This window comes from Otolemur garnettii, unplaced genomic scaffold (genome assembly GCF_000181295.1).
Source record: "Otolemur garnettii isolate 467f Iridium unplaced genomic scaffold, OtoGar3 scaffold00014, whole genome shotgun sequence".
NCBI classification, from domain to species: Eukaryota; Metazoa; Chordata; class Mammalia; order Primates; family Galagidae; genus Otolemur; species Otolemur garnettii.
Window position 1 is genome coordinate 26,841,245 of NW_003852409.1, and position 12,686 is coordinate 26,853,930.

The 12,686-nt window shown below is 40.1% G+C and overlaps 1 protein-coding gene across 4 annotated transcripts in view; it reads right to left on the reverse strand.

Moving 5' to 3' along the window:
- DENND1A (DENN domain containing 1A) overlaps positions 1 to 12,686 on the reverse strand; it is a 528,338-nt gene that overhangs the window by 478,584 nt on the left and 37,068 nt on the right. For all 4 annotated transcript variants that reach the window (XM_012802455.2, XM_012802453.2, XM_023510504.1 and 1 more), the window contains exon 2: positions 2,481 to 2,551. In XM_012802455.2, coding sequence (XP_012657909.1) covers positions 2,481 to 2,551 — 71 coding nt within the window. The remainder of the gene's footprint in view (positions 1 to 2,480; positions 2,552 to 12,686) is intronic.

Genomic DNA, 12,686 nt, shown 5'->3' on the forward strand with positions numbered 1-12,686 from the left:
CCTCCCAAGTAGCTGGGACCACAGGTGCCCGCCACAACACCCGGCTATTTTTTGGTTGCAGCCATCATTGTTGTTTTGGCGGGTCCAGGCTGGGGATTCGAACCCGCCACCTTAGGTGTATGTGGCTGGCGCCTTAGACGGTTGAGCTATAGGCACCGAGCCCCTTTTTTGAGATTTTTGATACACTTTAAGAAAAATTGCTAGATACCTGCATTTGGAATCAAAAAAACAGGGATATTTTTCATATTTATGTAGCTATATGTATTTTTATACTATCTTTGATACCTTAGCCATTTTTTTCAACATTTTATGTTGCCATCATCCTGAAGAAGAAAAAAAGCACTTCCAAAAGGCAGTTTTATAAAAAACATCATTTTGAGAACAAATTTTAAATTTGTAAGAAAAATAGCCAGAAATTGAACCCTCTATAGTAACCAGCATTGGGAATATTGAATATTAGTTGACAGTGTTGCTACTTAATTTGCATGGAAGTTGATGGTAGGGTACATAAGGTTATTTTTTACTGTTCAAAATAAGTTATGTTAAAAGATGTCATTTTATTTTCAGATGTATGCATTGTAACCCTAAGTTTCAAGCTGTATAAAAAATTAAATTGGAATGTACTACTGAAAAGCTAATTTTATAAGAAATTCTACTTTGTCAACTTATCCCTAATTTGGGATAAGGGAAGGGAGCAACAACTGAAAGATGGGTTCTGTTTTCTAAATGGAAAATTCTCAGCAATGCAATATAATAAAGTGTTACGTTGAGTATTAAAAAAAAAAAAGAAAAAAAATTATTTTTTGAGACAAAGAGTCTCACTTTTTCACCCTCAGTAGAGTGCTGTGACATCACAGCTCACAGCAACCTCAAACTCTTAAGCTCAAGCGATTCTCTTGCCTCAGCCTCCCAAGTAGCTGGAACTATAGGCGCCCACCACAATGCCCGGCTATTTTTAGAGACAGGGTCCTTGCTCAGGCTGGTCTGGAACTCCTGAGCTCAAGCAGTCCACCCACCTCAGCTTCTCAGAGTAGCAGAATTACAGGCATGAGCCACTGTGCCCAAACTGAGAAATAAGAAAATTTTTGTCCTTTTATTTATATGTCAAATCACAGGCATCATTAAATGGTTACTCTGTAAAGTTGGCCTATGGACATTTTGCTGCATGCATACACCTGATAACAGATAATTCCCTCAAAAACCCAAAGTTCTCCATACACAATAAGAGGTATAACTTGGGTGTCAGCTTTCTACTTCTAGGACAACCATAGATTTGTGACATGTTTTACAGCTCTCATTACATAATCCAGAAGGTAGAACACAGTTACTCACACTTGCTATTACAGGAAATCCATTCATATAACAACTACCAGTGACATCGTGCAAAGTCCTGTCGGTGACATGGAGAGATATGTACAGTGTGGTCACTGCCCTCAAGAAGACAACTTAGCGGAGAGAAGAGGAATTGAACCAAAAAGCCTGGCCATCCGCCATGTAGCTATACTCTCTTGGTAAGTTATTTCACCTGAGATTCTATTTTCTCATAAGTATAAAGAGGATGCCACTCAACTACCTTCAAAAGTGGTAGTGTAGGATTGTCACCACAGGTGTCAGTATGTAGGTTAACAGAACAGGTACTCAATAAAAGGTAGCTATGTTGACAATTGTTACAATCTAGTTAAAACAATGAAATTGAGAGAAAAGATGCCCAAGGTCGGAAAGCCAATTAACAGCATAACTACCATTGGAATCCTGATTACTCCAAGTTTCTAATCCCAGTATACTTACTTTCCAATATATGCAGGTATTTGTGTGTGGACCAAGAGACCCTAGCAAAATGCATTATTCTCTTAGGCACCAGAAAAAGAATACCAGATCATAAGATATGATCTCATATTTTCTCATTTACCAAGAAAGACTTTAGGTTAAGAAATGATATACACTGTCTGGGTAAAATACCCTAACCTTACTGAAGACTCTCCTGTCCAAGAATACATATTCAAATTAGTCCAAAAGTAAAGCCAGAGGAGTTATACCCTTCAGCTAATTTCCAATGTGCTTTTACCAGCTGACACAAAATGTACTAAATTAAGTCCATTTCAAGTATCTCCTTCCAGTACAGTGGCAGAGAATTCTCTTTATATTATTTTGTATCCTATGGCCTAATTCTAAGCCTTCCTTATTAGCAAGGTGATAATATTTCACACTAAATAGCTGACTTCCAGGCATCTGTGAAAGTTGCAAGCCAAGACCCAACAATTACAAGAAACAAAGCCAAACTTCAAGCAGGTTATACCTGAACTCTTAATTCAAACTAGTCAGGGAGCTTTTATTTTTCCATTCTTCCCAGGATGAGGCGGGCATGAATTAAAAGGAAAAGGCACTTAAACATACTTAAAGAAAAATGACAGTTTCCTATTACTCATATATTATCACACAATAAACAAACAGACCATATCAGAATCAAACATAAGAAGTACCTGAAAGAGCGCCACCTGTCCTAGGATAGGCCACTTCAACATACACTTCAAACGTGGTCTCTGGATTTTGCCTACAAAAGAAACAGATCGTGGTTACTGACAAGGGCTGAGGCAGCATAGTATAGAACACATGGGGAGCGGTATTAGGCAGATCTTGATTAAAATCATTACCTCTACAACTTAATCACCAGGTAACTCTGGACCAGTTATTCAACTTCTCTAGCCATACTTTTTTAAGCTACAAAATGTAAACAATTATCCCAAAGAATTATTATGAAAGAAAATACATACAAAAGTTGTCTACACACAATGTCTGGCACATAACTGGCTAGCCATTACTATGATTTCACAGACATCGATCATATTTCCAATTTCTGGATCTAAAAAGCCAGAGGTAGAATTTTGAGGAAACTCAGATCAAGGCAACACCAGCCCCAAGAAGCCCCTCTGCCTCATGTTCCAGGACAAAACACTCTAAATTAACTTGCTCATTTACAAGTTTTGGACTGAAACAAGAAAAGCAGTGTCCTATTTCATCAGACTAGGGTGAAGTCGGGATGCTAATCTAAATGAAAGACACCGTTCCCACACTGGGGCCTTCACCAGTAATGGCAAAGGCAAGAATCAGAATGTTAGTTACTACATTCTTTTACCTTTTATGTCATAAATATATCATAATAACATTTTTAAAGATCACAGCACTAAAAGAATGTTAATGTATGCTTTGTGAATCAGAGATCTCCTTATTTCTCCTATAAAGGATATCACTTCTTCACGGAAGGAAATGAAAAGAATGGTTGGTAATTTTACATAATAATGCAATTATGCTATCTCTGCATTTTCTCTTTTATTTCAAAACAATACAAAGATTATTTCCACACCGAATAAAAATCATTTAGTGGAAGAGAATGCTATATGTATTTTCAAATATCTGTAAATTAATTCTATTTTAAACTTGATAACAAAGCTCAAATAAGAAATTTTCTGAGTTGCCTAATCATATCTTAGGGTTAATTTAAAACATTAAATTTAATACTTTTTAAAGTATTAAAAACAAATCCTTTGAATCTGCCTAGGAGAGTCTACTTTTCAAAATAACATCCCTATCACAATCCTACAAGGTAGGTGCATGCATGAGGCATTACTCTCACCATTCAAAGCTAAGGCAGCCGAGGTGCAGACAGTCTACAGGACTTATCTGTAATCCCACAGCTAGTCAGAAACACAGCCAGGACCAGAACTCACACCCTGGCTCTCAACTTCTGTGTTTTAATGACTCTAAGATGAACTCCCACACACGTACATTTTCACAAGCCTTACAACAGCAGGCGCCAACCTTTTTGGCACCACAGACCAGTTTCAGGGAAGACAATTTTTGCACAGACAGGGTAGGATTTGGGGATGATTTCAAGCACATTACATCTCCACCGCAGATGATCAGGCATTAGATTCTCATAGGAGCATGCAGGTGCAGTTTACAGTAGGGTTCTTGCTCCAAGGAGAACCTAAAGCTGCTGCTTATCTGACAGGAGGTGGAGCTGAAGCAGTGATGTGGGTGATGGGGACCCTGTGCACACAGATGGAGCTTCAACCTCCTGCCTGTCGCTCACCTCCTGCTGTGGGGTTCTTAACAGGCCACAGACTGGTATTGTTCAGCTGCCCAGGGTTTGAGGACCACAGTCTTACCACCTGCAGCATTTTATAATCTAAATGGCAGTAATTTTTTTCTTTCATAGTAATGCATAAAATAATAGTTCATCTTATAAATAATGGCATTCTGGTTTCAATAAAATATGGTAATACTCCCTCTACTTCCTTGGGGTGGAGAAACAAAATGTATGCTTTGTGAATCAGAGATCTCCTTATTTCTGTTATAAAGGATCATCACTTCTTCACTGAAGGAAAACATGGGCTTTTGCTCTACATCAGAAAAGAGCCGACTACTCTAAAATTCAGGTTATTTAAATATACCTTGCCAAATACAGTTATTTAGAAAAGCAGACACTAAATCAATTATTTTACTTAAAAAAGAATAATAAAACTAAGTAAACTTTAGTTTCAAAAGAGCATTGAAAAAATGTTGTGCTCTATTTTTCCTGCCAAGAGGGTACAAAATGACTTACAAAGTTAAAATCCTTTGACACTAAACATTTGTAGAAGGCCAGGTGCAGTGGCTCACACCTGTAATCCCAGCACTCTAGGAGGCCGGGGTGAGTGGATTACCTGAGCTCAGGAGTTGGAGACCAGCCTGAGACAGAGCAAGACCCTATTTCTAGAGTTGTGGCCAGCACCTATAGTCCCAACTACTTGGGAGGCTGAGACAAGAGAATCACTTAAACCCAAGAGTCTGAGGTTGCTGTGAGCTAAGATGCCACCACACTCTACTGAGGGTGACAAAGAGAGACTCTGTCTCAAAAAAAAGAAAGAAGTTTGTAAAAAATACCATATGGAAACATCCCTTTTTAAAGACCTCAAAGTAGAGCATTTGATGAAAGGAAAGAATGTTCTAAGGCCATCTTTCATGAAAAATAGGTAGTATGATCTCAAGAACATCAGAGAAGATTCCCCCAAAACCTAAAAATGTCTTTCTTAAGCCTATTTTGCAACAGACTGAATTTCATGTCAGAATTTCACCACCACCACCCCCGATTAAAATAACAGCTTTCAAAGAGCATTCTAGAGGAACCCAGGACTCCGTGGAGATTCTTTCAGAGCTTCTACACTTTTTACTCAAATTCTCATTGTTTATTTTATGCATTTTATTTTTTTTTTTTTTTTGAAATGGAGCCTCAAGCTATCCCCCTGGGTAGAGTGCCATGGCATCATAGCTCACAGCAACCTCCAACTCCTGGGCTCATAGAGTCTCCTGCCTCAGCCTCCCAAGTAGCTGGGACTACAGGCGCCCACCACAATGCCTGGCCATTTTTTGGTTGCAGCCATCATTGTTGTTTGGCGGGCCCGGGCTGGGGATTCAAACCGGCCACCTTAGGTGTATGTGGCTGGCGCCTTAGCCGCTTGAGCCACAAGCGCCGAGCCTTATGTATTTTAAAAATTGAAATAACACAGGCATGCAAAGGTGTTACAAACTTTAAACACTGGAACACCAACACATCAGCCCGAACCGCGGGGTGTTCTGTACAGCTCTGCTCTCTCTGAGAAGAATGTCCCAACATTGTACTCGTTGTCTCTGCTTCTTCTCCTTTTCTCTCTTTAACACACTTCAGGCTTCTGAACCCACCATACCACTGAAACAACTTTTTAAGGTCACCAAAGACATCCACCTTGCTAAAATGCTCAATTCTCAGTGGTCACCTTACTCAGCAGCATTTGACACAACTGACTGATGTGCTCTCCTCCTTGAAACACAAGTCTTCCCTTGCCTTGCAGGATAACACTCTCTATCAGGTCCTCTCTTCCTTCCTACCGTACAGGTTACACCTTTAGTGGTTTCATGTCCGTTTTCCTGCTCTCCCTGTCTACAATCATTGCTTAGGTGACATCGTTCAGTCTCTTGCTTCTAATTACCACACATATGCCAACATGTTCCAAAGTCATGGCTCCAACCTGACTTCTTCCCTGACCCCACAGTCCCTTATCCAACTGGATATCCCCAGCTGGCCTTCTAGGGAATAAAGGAAGTACAGACTAGTCTTCCTGAGGTCTAAGAGATTTCAGTGATAGGAGTGATCATCCAGTGCCATGATGATTCTCAAACTTTAGATGTATGGCAATCACCTGGAGGGTTTCTGGGGTTGGACCCAAGAATGAGCATTTTTAACAAGTCTCCAGGTAATACTGATGCTACTGGATCAATAACCACACTTTAAGAACCAATGATCTAGTAAAATGAAATTCTTCCAAATAATTCAGTACATACAACATAAAGTAGACATAGGGTATACCACAATAATCCATCATTTCAACAGTACACATTATTCAGAGAAAAAAAAAGGCCTCTGGAGAAACAATGAACCTTGCTCATCTTCTATTGCCATCCATAGTTACTGCTTTACTCTAAGGAGGAATAATAAAGCCACCTAGCATTCTTACTCAGTTCAAATAGCTGGCAGAGTTCTATTACATGGAGCCAAAGATTGTAACAGTCTCTTTAAAAAAAGAAGAAGAAAACGACTAAAGTGCTAAGAACAAACTGGTGTATAATTATAAGTTACAGTCACGCTTATCCATGATCGTTTACATGTTGCCTTATGGAAGAAGCGGTGACTAATGTTGTGACAAGTTATATAATACACCAACAAATATACATAAGTTATTTTAAGGGCCAGTGAAACCAATGCAGATGGAAGCATTTTCTACTTCTCGGAAAATCAAAAAATAAATGTAAAAGTATCACCTCTACATGCAAATGACCAAGCAACCCTTTTCACTTAGCCTGTAAACAATTAGGACCATAACAATTTCCAGAGGATCTCTGAGACCACCTTAGGACTGTTTATTTCTTCATTACTCTTCAAGATACTCAATATTTTTAACTACTTGGCTAAAGGAACTGAAAATCCTATTTCTATCCTATTAACACTCACAGCTAATTTGGTACACATAAGGATGCTGAGAATACCACATTGAGAGCCAATTTCCCAATACAGACCCAAGTTTTCCCAGAACACTTCACAATATATCTTAAGATATTACCATGGAAATGTCCTGGTTCTGCCATGATATCCCATTACTAATTGCCTTATTCTCCTATACACTCCATGATCTGGAGCCCTGCCCACCTGCGAAGCATATTTTTTTCCTTTGCCTCCCACCCTCACCTCCTACAGTCTTGCACCCTGAGATCTAGCCAAAAAGAACTACTTGTAGCTCTTGAAACAAACCATGCATGCTCTAATTCTCTGACAATACCATTACTATACTGTTATACTACCACCACTTACTGTTTCCTGTATGCCAGGAATAATCCTAAGCACTTCTCATGCATTATCTGTCTCCAACGATACGTGTACTACAGGTACTATTACCCCCAAATTTAGAGATGAGGACACTGAAGCTCACAGAGCATAAACTGGCCACACACAAAGTGAGCAAGCAGCAGAGGCAGCACAGAACTACCTCCAAAGGCACTAACCACTTTACTATTCCACATTATCCAGTTGCTCTTCTTCAAGGAACAGTCTTTCCAGGTTTTTTCATTTGATGACCTCATTCATCAAACCTCAGCACAGGTGTGTCCTCTGCTTTGGCAAGCTTTTTCTCCAACCCCCAACACTTGTAGCCCAGATGGGATTAGGTGACCCTCCTCTAGGATCTCAGAGCACCCTGGGCTTCCCACTCTCCTGGATCTCCCCACATTCAACCCTGATGCAATTACACTTACCTGGGAAGCTTTTAAAACCCCCATGTCTAGTCTACACCCAGACCAGTTAAATCTGAATCTCCATGCATCAGTATTGAACTCTTCAACATATTCCAAAGTGCAACCAAGGTTGAGGAAAAGCTGGTGTATCTCAGATTTTATATCTGTCTTCCTCTCTAGACTGGCAGCCTCTTGAGGGCACCAATTGTGTCTCCTCATAAGCCTAGGCTGACACCTGGCACAATAAATGTTTCATGGCTAAGTTTTCCTTCAACATCTGACAGTTTCCACTAACTGCTTCTCTTTCTCTGACAAGAGGTAAATTACAGACTACACACTGCTTACACCTAAATACTACTCTTTAAAGATGTTTTCCTTTGGAGTCAAAGGTATCAAAAAGTCACACCTACTGACAACATCCTCAGCTCTTAAATACAGAAAAATGACAGACACAAACAGCTAAGATGTGTTTGAAAGAAGGGCGGTCTGCTCAGTTCTTGCTTCTGGGAGAATGAAGGCTGAGAGTGAGCCAAGAACTCATTTCTATTCAGTACCTTTCTGCTGAACACAATTCTCAGTGATTCACTGGCAGAGCCAGACTCAGTGCTCAGGGCCATGTTCTCAAAATGATTAAGTACACTCAGCTTGAAGTCATGAAACAGACAAAGACTTTGACAATATTCAGGCAGCAGAAAAGCTTAATGGCTTTTTCCCAGAGCATCATGCTATTGATCACTCTGCTGGATCATCAGCTTTCAATTAGGATCTACTTTTCTTCAATTACAACATATGAGATTAGGGGGGAAATGTAACACTAACTCTTCACAAAATGAATCTGTGCTGCATATGGTGACCAAGCCACAATTTTAGGCCTTCATCCCTTTTAACAGAATTAAGAACTACAGACCTTAATACACAGTATTGGGACCCCTTGCTCACTTCATAGACTCCAAAATTTCAAACCAGCTTTGAACCAGTATTTCTTTAGGTATAAACTTACATAAGAGGGATGAGGTATAATGTTTCAAAATTCCTATCAAGTGAACTGTCTTAAAGTTGACAGCATGGTCAAAACTATACACTTTAGAACATGCTAGCAAACATCACCTAATAAACATTGATTCCTGCAAGCTAAATAAACAAACAGAAAGGTAGTGTTAATATTTCCAACAAGTCTCTGTTTGTTTCAGAGGACTCTGAAATTAAAGCCGTTTTTTCCAGGCTGAAAACGCTGTATCAAAGGTTGCTTTCTAACCTACAACAAGTTAACACCTCCATAGGAAAATGCAGTCATTGTTAAGACTTGTTAGAAAATGATTAGCTTAGTTGTGTAATTATACAAACAAGTTGTTTCAAGACTGCACTTAACCTTTCATTTCTAATGTGTCAGGCTCAGATTAATAAAGATATACAGATATTGCTAAGAATGGAGATGCAAAGTTTTACCTTCCGTATAGTCTTATGGAAAGATTCTTGAGCCACAACGTGGAAGCAAGGTGACTGGGAGAGGTTTCGCTGCATTCTGAACAGAGACAGACCCTGAACACCCCTCAGTGATGCGCAGTACTCCATACACTTTTCATAAATCCTCTTGTATGCTGAGCTGCAGTGTCAAACCTAGGCTCTGTGGCCAGATTAATAGCATTTGCAAAGATGGTATGTAATTCATTGTTAATAAACATTTCTGCTCTTTGAAAAAATATAAAAATTTATCTTTCCCTAACTTGTTCTCTTTCTGAATAAAGTGGTTAGATGAGCAGACCGAGGTAGATGTCCATGCCAGCGCCGGCCCAGTGTGGGGAATCACAGCCTGAACAAGGCGAGGAAGGTGTCCCTATGAAGGGTGACCTGATGAGGGATGTCAGCACATGAGTGGGGTGCCTGGCATAAAATGTCTAATTTAAGTGGATGACATCTTGAGAATTGGAAGTCAGAGCACAAGTGGGGTGAGAAGGGTATTCGTGAACGGGGTAGCCAGGCCTGGGCGAGAGCAGAGGCAGAGTGAAGGGGGTGGCTATGTGAGGGCAGCCCAACACAGGGGTCAGAGCCAAAGAGGGTGAGAAGCATTGCCAAGCACAAGGGCACCTAGAGTAGTGTTGATGCCCACACCGGTAAGAGATCATTCATGTGGAATAGGAGGAGGGTTCACCTACTATGATTAAGAGCCAGAGCCCAGACAGGGAAGCAGAGAGAGAAAAGAGGTGGAGAACCACCAGCATAGCCACTGTAACCTCAAGAAAGCAAGGTGAATAAGGAAAACAGCATCCACATGGGATAGGGGTAAAAGGGAAATGTGCCTAATCTGTGGGCCTGAGGCAAATGAGGAGGACAGGAGGAAGCCTGGATTCTCCTCACAGCTGAAATTAACAGAAAACTAGCATGACTTCTATAGCATTGGATTTGAACTGGAAATATATTAAGCTCAAAGTGTAATATATTCCAACACACGTATTTCCTAGCTCCGTCTACAGGAAGGGTCTTAGAGCAGCTCAATAGCAACAAACACACCTAATACCCAGTGCTTGGCTTCTAAACACAGCTCTTCTCTGAACAGAACCAGGGCTCCTGAGAGAAACCATTGATTCCTGGGCTGAGGAAGAAAAAATACAAGATCGGAACATCTCACTGTGCCAGAAAGCAAAGAAGTGTCCAAGAATGATGGGAACATATCACAGTAACATAGAAGCCAGCTTGAAAGGGCTTCCACTGGCCAAATTTGGGGCAATTTGAGGTCAAAATCAATAGTGGTATTACCAGATTCTAACCCATCAAATAAAACAAGAACCCTTGAGTTCATATGGATAAAAATGAGTGGATAAATCATAAGTTTAATGAGAAATGGGGTATTTACATCATTTTAAAGTACCTCACCCATGAAACCTTTATTACATACACATACAAAGGGAAAAAGAATAACATTTGAGTAAAAGTTTAACAAAAGCTTGGCTTGGCCTGCGTAGCACAGTGGTTACGGTGCCAGCCACATGCACTAAGAGTGGCGGGTTCAAACCCAGCCCAGGCCAGCTAAACAAAAATGACCACTGCAATAAAAAATAGCCAGGTGTTGTGGCAGGCACCTGTAGCCCCAGCTACTTGGGAGGCTGAGACAAGAGAATTGCCTAAGCCCAAGAGTTTGAGGCTGCTCGGCACTCTACTGAGGGTGACATACTGAGACTCTGTCTCAAAAAAAAAAGTTTAGCAAAAACTACCTTTAGTCATCAAAGTGATCACATCAATAAAGGAAAAAAATGGCAACAATACAATAAGAGCAAAAGCATCACTTTCTGTGATAGTCCTGTCGGAGATGCTTAACCTAAGGGAACATCAGACCAACTCAAATGAAAGGACCTTCTAAAATACCCAGCCTGTAATCTTCATGTGTCAAGGTCATGAAAATCACAGAAAGACTTAAGAACTCTTCCAGACTGAAGGAAACTAAAGGAACATGACAACTAAATGTATGTGTGATTCTTTTGCTATAAAGGATGTTATAGGGACAACTACTGAAATCTGAACAGGGTCAGAGAATTAGATGTAGTAATAAATCAATGTTAGTTTACTGATTGTGATGATTGTATTGTGGTAATATACACGAATAACCCTTGTTTGTATGAAAAGCACCCTTACATATTCAAGGGTGTTGGGGCATCAGGTCAACACTTCACTCTAAACTGTTTTTTTTTTTTTTAAAGTTCTTTATATTGTACTGCCAACTTTTCTGTAAGATTCTAGTTGTTTAAAAAAATTAAAAAACAAAGGCAATCACTCACTAACACAAGTCCCCCTGACCCTACTTTTACCAAGACTTTCTCTTGGGAATGATGTCATGTCAGTCTATGGGAAGAACCCCTGACTAACTGAAGGCCTGGGGTGAAATCCCAGGTGCATCCCTTACTCCTTACAGTATTAAAACAAGCCATTTAACCTTTCACAGATCAGCTTCCTCCCCTGTCAAGAGACAACACCTGCCTTGCTCATCTCAAAAGCTGTTTCAGGGTTCAAATGAGAGAAAAATAAGAAAATTCTTTGTAAACTAAAAGGTGCTAAACCAATGAATGTAAAAAATATTAAAAAAAGAAAATTCGGCAGTGCCTATGGCTCAAAGGAGTAGGGCGCTGGCCTCATATGCCGGAGGCGGCAGGTTCAAACCCAACCCCAGCCAAAAAAAAAAAAGAAAGAAAATGGGTTTCACCTTATCAATAGGATTTGTAAGTAAGCCTCATATTGTTGTGTATTTCAAAGATTCAAAACTATTAAGCTTTCAAATGCTATTACTAAAAGCAATCCAGGTAATAACTATCAAAATAGAAACATCAGTCTGGGGAATAAATAAAAAGATTAAGAACAAAGGGTTGACTGTGCAGTCAGAAAGAACAAATTCACATTTTGCCAAAACTGAAGAAGAAAAAAACTCTCCTCTACAGCGAAAATGATAAATAAACGCAATGAATGAATGTCAAAAGAATCCCCAGATATACCACTTGTAGCCCTCAGTCAGTATTACAGTCAGTGAACGTCTGTATAATACTTTATGGTACCTTGGATCTCTCACATACTGTCAGAAGCTGTGCTGTCAAAACCTTGTCAGGTAGTGAGATAATAAAAATTTTTTAAAAGAAAGGAAAAAATAAACGGAGGCTAGAAAGTGCTAGGACTCCAACTGCATCCCGGTTTTCAAATTCCAAAACTTGTGCTTTTTCCCCTGTTGAGTGTTATCCACTCTATTCACAACTGTTCAGAGTAACAGTTCGGTTTTTTGAGACAGAGCCTCAAGCTGTCCCCCTGGGTAAAGTGCCATGGCATCACAGTTCACAGCAACCTCCAACTCCTGGGCTCTAGCGAGTCTCCTGCCTCCGCCTCCCAAGTAGCTGGGACCACAGGTGCCT